At 40.8% G+C, this 13,575-nt stretch overlaps 1 protein-coding gene across 1 annotated transcript; it reads left to right on the forward strand.

Moving 5' to 3' along the window:
- Positions 1–1,496: 1,496 nt before the first annotated feature.
- On the forward strand, positions 1,497–12,978 carry LOC137866429 (uncharacterized). The gene is made up of 7 exons (XM_068702347.1): positions 1,497–1,706; positions 1,809–1,915; positions 5,034–5,249; positions 10,323–10,961; positions 11,503–11,833; positions 11,953–12,128; positions 12,327–12,978. The coding sequence occupies exons 1-7, from the start codon at positions 1,497–1,499 to the stop codon at positions 12,544–12,546; spliced, it is 1,899 nt and encodes a 632-aa protein (XP_068558448.1). The 3' UTR covers positions 12,547–12,978.
- Positions 12,979–13,575: the final 597 nt, after the last annotated feature.

Raw genomic sequence — 13,575 nt, forward strand, 5'->3', positions numbered from 1 at the left:
GTACTTAGTCAAATTATATCCGACTCATGGAAAAAAGGGTTTTTAGTCTCCATCAAAATTAGATTAAAAAGCCTAATCTTGGTCTCTGGAAATTTAAATATCGGATTATTCTAAAAGTACACAGTAAAATTAGTTAATTTATATTATTTTTGATTGTCTTAATACTTACTTAGTCCAAATACTGGGCTCATAAATTACTGTTCTGTTCCTTAATTTTAAAAAACGTAACCTAAACCAAACGCGATGTTTTACTTTGAAATCCAGACTGGGAGTATCCTAATAAGGATTTACGGTAGCTTTAGAGTGGGCGAATATGTAATACTTTACATATGAAACTTTATTTTGATTCGATTTAGTTCATTTCACGGAATAATGTAAGTATTGCTGTGATGTATTCTTGTGAGACTTTATTCGAAAGTCTCTTTGGTTACTTCCAGCGGCTCTGCAAAAGGTCTGCGCCATTTCATTACGGTATCAATCGAACACCCAAGACGGGTTTGCTCCTTAGCATTACCGTAAAGATTGTATCAGTCGCACACTGAACATAGGTACGGCTAGTTTGACCACTTAACACGCGAGAGGCGGCTGGTTGGGACTCAAATATTACTTCTCCACGTAATGGCCCGGGTGTCTTCAGCCGCTAGCCTCCTACGATAGGAAGACTAAGCTTCAATTTTTTTTTGTGAGTATTTTATGACGTCCCTCATATCGGCATTCAAATTACAGTTTTTCTTGATTGCTTTGACCTGCTAAAAGAAACTGGGATCCACTCGGTTTTCATCGTCACTGTCTCAGCAGAGCACAAGACACCTCTTGCAAATGTGTTAACCCTTTCTCATTGGATTGACACATTTTCCCCACCCTTTTGCAGAACAGTTAACACGGATGTCATTCAAGCAGTCCAAACTCCATTGTTTTAGCTATGGTAACCAAAAAGAAACCATCTGTTCCCAACTATTAGAAACTACCTACATCAGTATGAAATCACTGAAGCACCTGTTTGACACTCCTTCACACAAATCTTCAATTAGCAATCAGTCTGCAGGTCTTAAAAGGTGCAGCGTCTGGGTTGTTCTTTGCCAACATGGATGGAAGAGGTCTAAGGCAGATGAGAGTGAGAGTAAGAGGTAGAGGGGTCCGAGGAAGAGGAGTCCGAGTGCGAGGTGGAGGTATGGTTTGAAGGGCTCAGGTTTCTGATGAAATTTGGGCAACTGTTATTGATCACGTTATCAATCATGGTCTTTCACTGAGAGAGGCTGGACAAAGAGTCCAACCTGTGCTAAACAGAAACACTGTTGCATCCATTGTCAGAATTTTTCGACAGGAAAACGGGTAATGTTGCTGTACAGTATATACAGAAATATCCTCAGTGATATACTTTGTGTAATTGTTTCCTCACTCCCATTACATGTATTCTTTGTAGAATCCAAAGGCTACCATTCTCTGGTGGTAGAGGGAGAACTGTTAGTGCTGAGCAGGAGGCAGCTGTTGTGAACATGGTTGTGGCAAACAATGCCATAAGGCTGCGTGAAATCAGAGCAGCAGTGATCGCAGATCAGGGCATGTTTAGGAACATCAACAACGTGAGTGTGACCACCATTGACCGCATCCTAAGAAGGAACCATATGGCCATGAAGCAGCTCTATACAGTTCCATTTCAAAGGAACTCTCACGTTGTGAAGGAGGCCAGATGCCAATATGTGGAGGTAAGGAAACATTACTACAGTATACTGTAATGCCTTGTCATATCATGCAGTTAGAGTCAACTGGAGTCACTTTTCATTGTCATTTCGCCTTTTTTTACTTAGAGAATAATGGAGCTTGAAGCTGAGGGGCCACATCATGTCTTCATTTATGTTGATGAAGCCGGCTTCAATCTCTGTAAAGTGAGGAGACATGGAAGGAACCTCATTGGGTACAGGGCCACTATCACAGTTCCAGGACAGAGGGGCGCCAACATAACCATGTGTGCTGCCATCTCCAATGATGGTGTCCTATGCCATATCCCCACTATTGGCCCATACAACACCGAGCGCCTCATAATATTCCTGAATGCACTTTATGACAGGCTGATCCCACCTGAGGAGAGAGGGCTGTTGAGGCCTGGCATGCCACTCTTCGTCATTATCTGGGACAATGTGGCGTTCCACCACTCTCGCCTTGTCAATGAGTGGTTTGCAGTACACCCTCGAATGATGATGCAGTTCCTTCCAGCATATTCCCCATTTTTGAATCCCATAGAGGAGTTCTTCAGTGCTTGGAGGTGGAAGGTTTATGATCACCGTCCCTATGAGCAGATGCCCTTGCTGAATGCAATGACTGCTGCTGCCCAAGAAATAGGTGCAGAGGAATGTCAAGGTTGGATAAGGCATGCAAGAAGATTTTTCCCTCAGTGCATTGCAAGAGAGCATATTGAATGTGATGTGGATGAGGCCATGTGGCCCCATCGTCAAGACAGAAGAGACTGAGTATCAATAGTGGCTATTTCTTATACTTTACTGTAATAGATTTTATTTTGGTTTACATGTATTTTGTGTAATATTTAAAGTATTTCAGTTTTCAGCCACAGTTTGAAAAAAAGAATCAATGGAATCAATAAAATTTGCATCAAAGCATTTCTGATTCTGGATCCAATTCTTTGCAAGAAGGCAAATTTGACAACAAATGGCACTGGCATGAAAGCTATGTACAGTAATTGGCTACAATGACAAGCAGTGGTGCACTGATTCGCACTGAGTGCTGTATTTTGTTGTCCACTGTGTAATGGTTGATTGGAAGAGCTCATACACTTGTTTGCAAGTTGTGTTGTTTGAAGGCAAAATTTGCTTTTGTTGCATATTTTAAATGTTTTGGCACGGTTAGAGCCTTTTGCAAACAAAATGTGTCATTTCGACCATGAGTGCCACTGTTTCGGCCTGTGTAACTGTTTTGAAAATGTGGAGTTTGAGTTGACTGCTGCATCAAAGCAATCAAGAAAAACTGTAATATAGTTTTGGCTACAAAAGTTACTTTGCATATCTTCCTCCCTCTACTAGTCACTGTAAAACGCTGACATATTCAATAATGCATTAACAGAATATGTAGTAGGCTCTTTTTCTAGTCCTAAAATACAATTAGAACAGAACTCTATAACACGTAGAGTGCGGTTTTGCTAAGATGCAATCACTGTTTATTTTTGACTGAATGTTTGCGGTTTGTGTTTTGATTCCCTGCAAATGCATCTTCAGATTATCTTGTTGGAAATACACCTTTTTCAGTTGATAGTCTCCTGTGACAGTGACAAGGAAGAGGTAAATCATTTACTAATGCACAAATACTCCAGTACAAGTCCTGCAAAAGCTGACTGAAGCATTGGCAACGAAATGTACTCAAAGTAAAAGTAGTTATAATGCAGAGTGGCTACGTGGCTTACTGGATCATAATTATTGATGTATTAAAAGTGACACTTTAACATGCCATTGTAACTACTTCATATACTTTTTGGTTGTTTACATCTGTTAGAATGAATCATATTTTATAGACTGATCATGTGTTTTCTGTATAAAATTTTAATTTGAAAAGTGACAACAAGCTAGCTCTTAAATAAATGTAGTGAAGTGTAAAGTACAATACTTCTCTCTGTAATGTAGTGGAGTAGAAGTATAAAGTAGCATAAAATGGTACCTCAAAACACAACTTAAGTGCTGTACTTGAGTAAATGTACCTTGTTACTTTCCACTGCCTACTGTTATATTGGTATCCTTCTGAAATTTGTCCAGTCTATAAGGAATGAACACCACAACAATACATTTTTTATACTGCAAAAGTGAGCTGTTATAATCTCCATATTATTATTTATATTATTTATTTTGGGAAGCTCTCCCCATGTGTTAACTTAGGCTTTGTCCCACCATATGAACAGTATCCTTACATTCAAGCGCACATTGATTTTTCATTATTGATTTTTACTCAGTCTAAGATCAATCGGTGTGTATGCTTCCTATCTTTTGTACCCTAAGGATAGGTTGCTCTTTATTATGAAACCATGTCATAACGTATCTGTGATAGCAAGGGTGCACCCTTCCCTCTTGTGCAACATGTTCGGTAAAGTCTCCAATATCTGCACAGCTCAGCAGGATAATCTGTAGAAAAACATGTCTGGACAGTACAAACTGAGAAAATATAAAGTGAGCCTTTTTAAGCACAAAAAAAGTTATAGGTGACAGAAAAAGACAAATAAATTGTTCTAATTCATTGGTGTGTGTATCTGCATTGTATTCTATCCTTTCTTCTTTTTATGTTTGTTCTGCCTGTGAAATACTTTGCTGCTCGTTTTAAATGAGCCTTATTATCAATCACACAAGATATGTTTTTAGACTAAACCTTGATTGAACAACATCAAACTAATGGCCAACAATTGAGTGTTAAGTATTACAATAATACAGAAAAATAACGTGTTTGTTGTCAAATCTACGAGACCATCGGCTCTCTGATCCGGCGACAGCCAGGTGTTTCCCATCATGCACTGGGTCATGCAGTAGGTGGAGAGCAACTGCGGCGCCTGGCTCTAAAAACTCCTGCCACCTCGTAACCTTGAGGTTAGCGTTGACACGTGTACATGACGTCAGAGCAAGTCGGACACAAAACCAGCATGCATTGTGCGGCGATTACTGTGGTGATTAATAGGCCCTTTTCACAGCAGCCATTTGGACATTTGGTATATAAACACAGGTGTAATTCATATAATTAATTATGGACCTGTTCCATTAAGGTGGTCCGGGCCCTGGTATTATGCAGTCTGGCTCACTGTAGTGGCTGTGACGCACTAAATAGAATGGGACCAGAATTCATTTTATCCATTACACCTGTGTTCACCCTGCATTGATGTTTCAAAATGGCTGCTGAGAAAAGGGCCTATTCTGCGCAGGACTGGCCCGTCTAGACAAAGCCTAATATCACCAGATTTCTTTGAGGGTTTTTTTTGCCCTGGGTTTTGTCTCTCAGGTTACTTGGTTTGTGTTCTTACTTGGTTTGTGTTGCTGCTTTCCTTGCAGCTTTTGGGAGGTGGGTGTGGCAGAGGGTCATCAGTCAACTGGCAACACCTGGGCTCATCAGCAACACATGGGCCCTGTGTGCCAGTTCACTCTCTTAAAAACCCTTTTGGAGCTCAGTTGCTGGATCTCTGGCATAGAAGAAGAAGAAGAAGAAGAAGAAGAAGAAGAAGAAGAAGAAGAAGAACTCTGCGAGGATATCGACCGACGTCATTATAGGTTTGGAACGGTATTCTTTCACGTATTCCTTGCTGGTCAGGATAGCAGGGAGAGAAAGATATAGTGATAGCATGGAGTTAAGTGAGGAAAAGACAAGTGGGAAGGAGAGTGAGTGAAAAGAATTAGGAAAGAAGTCAGCGTATCGTAAGAGAAAGAAAAAGAATGAAACAAGTTTGGGTGAAACTGAGTGTGAAGAAGAGGAAGTTGGAGAGCTGAAGGCAAAAATACTAAATGTAGTGATACAACTTGAAGGAGTAAAGAAAATGGACCCATTAAAACTGACAATAATAATTAGAGCACAAGTCAGAGAAGTGAAATATGCAAGGATCTTGGGGGATGGAAATCTCTTAATTGGATGTACCGTAACAGTGATGCACAAATAGAGAAGGCAAAGACGCTTGCCATTGTTTAAAGTTGTAAAAGTGGGAGAACAGAGGCTCAATGGTGGCAGGGCGGTGAGATCTGGAGTGCCTTTGATCTTGTTGAGAACTTTCGAATACGTAACGGAGCAGTTAAGAGTGCTAAGAGAATAAGAGGAGAGAAAAAGGAAACAAACAATTCTGGTAGAGTTTGATGTAAAAGACATTCCAAGGGAACTATATTTTGGATTTGGTAAATACAATGTAAGGGAATATAAGTCCTAAACCCATGAGATGTTTCAACTGCCAAGAATTGTTACTTTTATTAAAAAAAACAAGGGATTCCCCATAGAGTACTGGGTATAGGGCAATAAATGGAGTATGTGGAAGTGTCGGTTGAAAGGAAGGAATTTGTGGTAGTGAATTATAATCCATGTTTGAAAATAGAATTAAGCAAATTGGAAGAAATAGAAGGGCAAGCATAGTATGGTGTGGGGACTTCAATGCACATAACACATTATGGGGGAGTGGAATAACTGATGGCAATGGTCAAGCCACAGAAAGGTCAAGCCACAAAGGGTGTTAAAATGAGCAGTTGCGAAAGCTGGAATGACTGCCCCTGGAAATGATGAAATATATTATATTATGGTCAAGCATTTAAGTGGTGATGGGCTGAATAAGTTACTAACATTGTATAATAAAGTGTGGGAGGAAGGTAGCGTACCAGCAAGGGGGGAGGATGCCATTATTGTTCCTATAAGGAAGCCAGGGAAAGATGCAAGTAACCCATCAAATTATAGGCCAATTGCCCTAACGTCACATATATGTAAACTTATGGAATGCATGGTAAATAAAAGACTAATGTATTATTTAGAGAAACAACAGATATTAGTAGGATGTCAGAGCGGATTTAGGAAGGGGAACCTTGGATTCAATTTTATGTCTAGAAGATGAGGTAAGAAAGGCACAGGTTAATAAAGAAACTGTGGCAGCAGTGTTTTTTAATGTAGAAAAGGCTTATGATATGCTATGGAGGGAAGGTCTTTTGATAAAAATGCATTTAATGGGAATCGGGGGGGGGGGGGGGGACTGTTTAATTGGATAATGGACTTTTTAAATAAAAGAACTATCCAGGTAAAAGTAGGAGCTGAAATGTTAAGGAAATATGAGGTATAATGGGACTCCACAGGGCAGTGTGGCAAGACCTATATTATTCTCCATTGCAATAAATGACATTTTTGGAACGGTGTCACCAGATGTAGGAAGGTCGTTATTTACAGATGATGGGGCCTTATGGAAAAAGGGAAGAAATTTGGAACGTGTTTTGTCAAACTGCAAGAAGGGATAAAACAAGTTGAAATATGGGGGAAGAAATGGGGATTGAAATTCTCATCTGAAAAAATGAAAGTAATGTTCTTTACAAGACAGCGAACTACAGGAAACTTTCAGTTGAATCTGTATGAAAACAAGTTAGAAATAGTAGTCATTTCGGTTTTTAGGAGTACACTTTGACAGCAGATTAAAATGGAAAGACCACATAAAAAATGTCGGTGATAAGTGTAAAAAAGTTCTAAATGTAATGACATGTTTGGTAGGGTTGGACTGGGGAGCAGACAGTGCAACACATTTACAAAGCTCTAATTAAATCTAGATTAGATTATAGTAGTATAGCATATGGTTCAGCATCAGAAACCACACTTAAACAGCTAGATGTTATCCAGACCAGGGCCCTCAGAGTTTGTATAGGTGCAGTAAGAACATCACTTGTATGCGCCATCCAACTAGAGACAGGAGAAATGCCATTGTGTGTTCGCAGAAAACAACTGTTGGTTAAGTATTGGATACATTTGAGAGGTCAGGAAGATAATCATCCAACTAAAAAAGTATTACAGGTGTGTTGGGAAAGGCATAAAGTACCAAAGACAAGTTTGGGCTGGATAGGAGAAGCAACAGCAAGAAGCCTAAGAGTCTCTGATATAGAGCTTTGCCCTACTGTCATTTGGCTAATGACTCCTGTGTGGTTGCTAAAGGTGGACATGGAGATGCTGCAAGTTAAGGTAAGACGTAAAAATATTGATTTAGTGAATGAGTTCTATGAGTACACGGATAAAAAATACTTGGAGCATGTGCATGTTTTTACCGATGGATCAAAAGACCCAGCTACAGACAGTACAGGATCTGCTGTTGCAGTTCCTAGTCACAAATTTGAAATATTGGGACCAGCAGACGAGGGGGAGACACCCCAAGATATAGGGGAGGGAACAGGTTACGATATCAAGATTCAAAATGTAGGGCACAGCAATCTACGCAGCACTACAAATGATAGGGAAACATCCAATCTGTGAGCACCTCCAGGCACCAGAAACTGTACAACATGCTATCACCACCTGTATTAGACATAGTTCAGAAAGGAGGGGCATGCTGGAAGAAATGCAAAGACTAGGGATGAGAGGAAGAGAGCTGAATAATATACTGGTGTGGGGATCTAGTTATCAGGGAAGAAGGTGCTTTACAAACTTTTTGCAAGCAACAGGACTGATGGGGAAAGTTTAGTGGCTGGGAACATAGAAATTTACTGAAACCGGAAGATAGCAGTAATGTAACAAAAAGGATGCAAGCTGCCGTTAAACACAACAGAAGAAGTTGCTGGTTCTCCTTCCACGCTTTTGTTCTTTTTGGGTTGACATTCTGGTTTGCGTTTCTGCACCATACGACATTGCAGTCACACTTTTCAATTCATGTACTCACCTACTTCTGCTGTACTTACTGACCCCACACACCCCTATTAGTTTAGGCTTTCCTCTATGTTGACTCTAAATTAATACATCAAAGTGAATTGGCTTGGTTGTGTGCGTCTCCCTCTTGTCATGGCCATACCGCCCGGTTTGTGACACTACATACAGGATGTGTTACCTTTTGTGGTCAAGGTTATTAGTGACTCTTAAGGAAAAACGTTGCATTCAATTTCATGACCCATCCTGTTTGCTCTCTGTGCTAGATGACAGTAACCTTGGATGTGATTTCCTATCATTCTATTCCCCAATGACTAGATATGTGGCCACAACAAACTCTATAGTGTACTTATTACCCTTTTGAATGATCCAGTAAAGCAGCCTCATGTCAGACCTCACTCCAGTTATTTATCCCCAAAGCAGCAGCATGGCTCTAGGTTTAGAATTAAATACTTCAACAACTGTTACGGTTGACGTGTTTGATTTACATTACATTACAGTCATTTAGCAGACGCTTTTATCCAAAGCGACTTACAATAAGTGCATTCAACATTGGTAATCGAAAGAACTACTAGTCACCAGAAGTCATAAGTACATTTCCTTTTCCAAACAATCATCTAAGAGCATGAAGCAGAGCATAACTCGGAGCCAAAGTACAGGGCAGAAACAAGAAAAACAGTTAGTGCTATAAGTAATACGAATACAATAAGTGCAACAAGCTAGTATGAAAACAATAAGCGCTAAGTGGAAGGCTCAGGGTAGCACTTCCTGAAGAGGTGGGTTTTCAGCCTGCTTCGAAAGATGGGCAGCGACTCCGCTGTCCTGACGTCAGTGTGAAGTTCATTCCACCACTGTGGGGCCAGGACAGAAAACAGCCGTGACCGAGTCGATCGGCCGCCAGGACCTCTGAGCGACGGGGCAACCAATCGCCCCGAGGCAGCAGAGCGAAGTGGTCGGGCGGGGGTGTAAGGCTTGACCATGGCCTGGAGATAGGAAGGAGCTGTTCCTTTCACTGCCCTGTAGGCTAGCACCAGAGTCTTAAACTGGATGCAAGCTCTTACAGGTAGCCAGTGTAGAGATCGGAGAAAAAGAAGTTGTGAAGATTTTTAGTGGAATGTCTCAACCAAGATTGATTGCTTTCAAATTAGGAACAGACATCCATGTTCCCGTCTGGGTGAATTGCAGTTATTTTTGTGATCCCTAGACTGTTCATATAGTGCCATAGACGGGTCAAAATTAGCCCAGCTGTACTTTGTGTTTAGTTCTAATAAGCATGTGCATGCTAACACGCCAAACTAAGATGGTAAACATAATAGTGTTTATGGTGGTTTTTGCATATTTGTTTGCCTACATTTTAAGTTATATAGCCTAAATACCAGAATAAGTCTGAATTAAGAAAGTAGACTAGATTTTAAAATGTAAAAATTATGAGCTTCACAAAGAAAGGAATTATTGTAGGGCTGTGGAAGTGACTCAATAAACTGGTAACCCAGCGTATAACTGAAAATCAGTGTCAATATGACGGAAGAACATGAGACCAAATAGACAAATTGGGATCAAGAAAACGGGTTCTGGTAAAACAGGTTGACAAAGTTGTAAACCTCTCTGCACTGATCACATTCACAGTTGTTAAGGATATTTCCGTCACGACAAACCCCAGCTTTTGTTTGCTTTGTTCCTCAAATGTGTCTTCTGAACTCTGAACAGCGATTAAGTGAAGATCAAGGATTTCTTCACTTCAGAACATTTCGCCAAATTAACTTTGGCATCGAGAAGACATCACAAACACAGCAAAGACTATTTAGCTCATCACAAGGCTTTTGTTAACTCTTGTATTCTTACAAAAAGGAATTCATTGATGTGCATGATTAAATCATTGTTTCAAATTAAACTTATTCACATTCTCACCTCTTAAAGAGGTCTCATTGCAGTAATGTTCCTCAAATGTGTTTTCTGAACTTGTATTCCTAATTCTGCCTCAGGTTGGGAATCTGTGTCGTCTGGGGCTGGATGGACAAGCCAAAAGAAATTAAAGGGAAGTTCTACTTCCTCTTCATTGCTACCCTCATCTTCATCCTCTGTATCACTGTGAGAATACCCAGAACACCAGGACGTAGGGCCGTCCCACAGCCGCATGGGGCTCTGAACAAGGCTTGCCCCTTGTGGATCTCTGAGCTGACCATCACCCCCCTCAACAACACCAAGCACTTACTGGTGTCGGCCTACATGGACCAGAGAGTGGATGGCTTGGATGTACGCATCATTGGAATATTTAAGAGAGACTCCATCCAACCCCTTTACTGTGTTTTCTGCTGTGCAGGCCAGTTATCAAATACAAATCCAGTAACAATTTTACAACACTTGGACAGCTTTGGTTTCCCCTACATCACTACGGATGTAATGTGTCAGATTCCTCAAAACTGCGACGCTACACATGTCAGTCTCCTGACTCAGCCAGGCAGAGAGAGGGTCTTTAACCAGACCTGGCTTCCTATAAGAAACCAGAAAACCAAAGGGAAGGAGGAGGAAAAGTTGCAGTTTAACTTCACAGTCTGCATCTCAAACCTGTTTGGAGACTTCAACAACGTGCTTCAGTTTACACAGACCCTGGAGATGTACAGGTCAGCACAGCAACAACACCACGAACCACAATGTGTCAAATCAACTTTTCAAAACAGGATATTATAAGCCTTGCAAAGGTACTGTTGCAGTGTTATTGCATCATATGGGCGTTTCTGTTCCTGTTGCTGACGAGTAGGGCTGTCATATTTCCAAAAGTCAAGATCCAACTAATTCTAACTAACACATTAGTTCTAAGTGAGCCAAACATTGCATGAGTCTGACATGCAGTGTTCTGCTGTCACATACGCTAACTTAAAGTGGTATCTAGCCCTCCAGATAGTTTCAGTTTTACTTGTCTGGGTTTTGAGCTATCCATATATCTGTCAAGTTTCCTCCAAAGATGTCCATCTCAATCTTAAGTCGTTATAACCAACGCTATTATTTGGGACGCTCCATAAAACTTTAAAAAATCTCCAACAGCCACTATTTGTAAAAACAGATTTTGCTGTTGTTTTTTTAGCCATGTTTGTTTAGTAGCTCTGGGAGTGTTTCTTTTTGTAATTTTGGTAAACCAATCATCGCCCTTTCTCCTTGCGACAGGTTACTGGGTGTGAACAGGGTGGTGATCTACAACACCAGCTGTGGCCCAGACCTTGACCGCCTGCTGCAGAGCTACAGCCAGGAGGGCTTCGTGGAGATGGTGCCCTGGCCCATCGACCAGCACCTGAATCCATCTCGCGGCTGGCTCTTCTCACAGAGCGGGGGGGACGTGCACTACTTCGGTCAGTTGACCACACTTAATGAGTGCATCTACAGATCCATGGACCGCTCACGCTACGTCCTGTTGAACGACATGGATGAGATTATAATGCCATACAAACACAACAACCTCATGTCTCTGATGGAGATGCTCCAACAACAGCATCCAAATGTAGGGTAATTCTGGTGTGCATTTGACAAATATCACTTAATTAGCAAATTTTAAGATTATATTTGATGTTGATTTAATATTTATATTGTCTTTCCATCTTCCATGCTGTATTCATGTAGACAGGAGTGTACTTCATTGAGAACCATATCTTCCCCAAGAATCATTTTGAGCCGAGTGGGAGGTTTCACCTGCCCCGATGGAACGGAGTGCCAGGCGTTAACATTCTTGAGCACATCTACAGGGAGGACCCCGACAGAAAGTCATACCACCCATACAAGATGATAGTTAAGCCAAGGTAAGCTGAGAAGTAGCTCCTTTTATAAAACACTACATTAGGTCAAGTTTTTATGTCATAGTAAAACATGTTCAAATACAGTACAATCATGTTGAACGGTGACATGTCATACAACATGCCAGAGTCCCAATACATTTGTGGTTATCCTGGTTGAAAGGAAGGTTTCCTCAAAGACTGTTATGTGTCTGTGCACCACAGGTTGGTGGAATGGACTTCAGTGCATGAAGTGATCAAGAATTCTGGACAACGGTTCAAGGTTCCAATGGACGTTTGTCGAATCATTCATGTTCGCGTGGCTCTGCGGCAGTCGTTGATGCTGGAGCAGCTCAATGAGGACAAACGACTGTGGGACTTCCAAGAAAAACTGATTCCCAGTGTGGACAAGGCGCTGAGGAGAGCTGGGCTGGGGCAGAGCTGATAGAAGGGATGGACAGACATGCTGAACGGGTTGAATGTGACCCTCGCCAGTGGGGGCCATGTCACTACCATTGTTTTCCAAAATGTAGTCCTTTAGCACTGAAGGGCCACCATACTGCCGGTGCTACTGCTATGAAATACACTGAATTGAATGCTGCTCTGTTGTAAATATTTCAAGAATGTCCAACTTTCGAAAAATGTTCATGTACAGAGTGCTACGAGTGCGACTAACTGGTTGTAACCAGTTGCAATCATCCTCCAATCATCTTTAGTTGTTGCTTTGAATTTTGAAACTCTGGCACTCTCACACTCTCTGAGCACGCACACCTCATCGAACTGAGAGCATGACTTCTTTTCACTCTTTTAGCAATGAGCTCAATCTGAAGAAATCTGCCCTCTACTGAACTTCTATTAGACAAAGTCTGCTGCAGGTTTTCTGTCCTGCTCTTATCTGGTGTACTCAATCCTGTGTAATTGTTCATTTAGTTCTCCTTAACTGCACACACATTTTTGATGTTTCATTTTGAACTCGTGGGAGTTTACATAAATTCATCAAATAAAATGTGATTCATTAGCTAACCGCACCTGTCATATTTTCCTCTAAATCTAATAATACCTCTTTAGCTCAGGTTTCCATCTTTGTCATCCCCATCACAGTTACTATAATATTATATAATATACAATACAGTAAATAGCAAAGGCTGTATCTGTAGACTGGATATGCTTACACAAAACTAACAAGGGGATTAATGGCTCAATGTGCATTTGAGGAACCAGTCAGACAACTCTGTTTACAGCCAAATAATGGAAGAATCACTGATAATTATTACCATGGGGCATATTTCTCTTTGATTCCTTTTATCTTAACATCTTAGTATATTTAAAAATGTCTAGTTGTTTTCTTTGTTTTAATGATGCTGTGGAAAAAACAGCTCATGTTTCGACCTTAAGTAAATCATTTTTATTGACATTGTGCAAATGCAAAGAAGTGTTTTTTCTTTGACGTCCAACTATTGAGCTTCCTTTTTCT

This window comes from Cebidichthys violaceus, unplaced genomic scaffold (genome assembly GCF_023349555.1).
Source record: "Cebidichthys violaceus isolate CVI_PGR_0920_01 unplaced genomic scaffold, fCebVio1.0.p SCAF_83, whole genome shotgun sequence".
In the NCBI taxonomy this organism is placed as follows: Eukaryota; Metazoa; Chordata; class Actinopteri; order Perciformes; family Stichaeidae; genus Cebidichthys; species Cebidichthys violaceus.

Excerpts from the sequence above, each read along its gene's own strand:
- LOC137866429 (XM_068702347.1), top strand. The coding sequence starts at position 1,497 with ATGGTTGTGGCAAACAATGCCATAAGGCTGCGTGAAATCAGAGCAGCA. Across the intron at positions 1,916-5,033 it reads CATGGAAGGAACCTCATTGG|CTTTTGGGAGGTGGGTGTGG; the intron begins GTACAGGGCCAC and ends CTTTCCTTGCAG. Across the intron at positions 10,962-11,502 it reads CAGACCCTGGAGATGTACAG|GTTACTGGGTGTGAACAGGG; the intron begins GTCAGCACAGCA and ends TCCTTGCGACAG.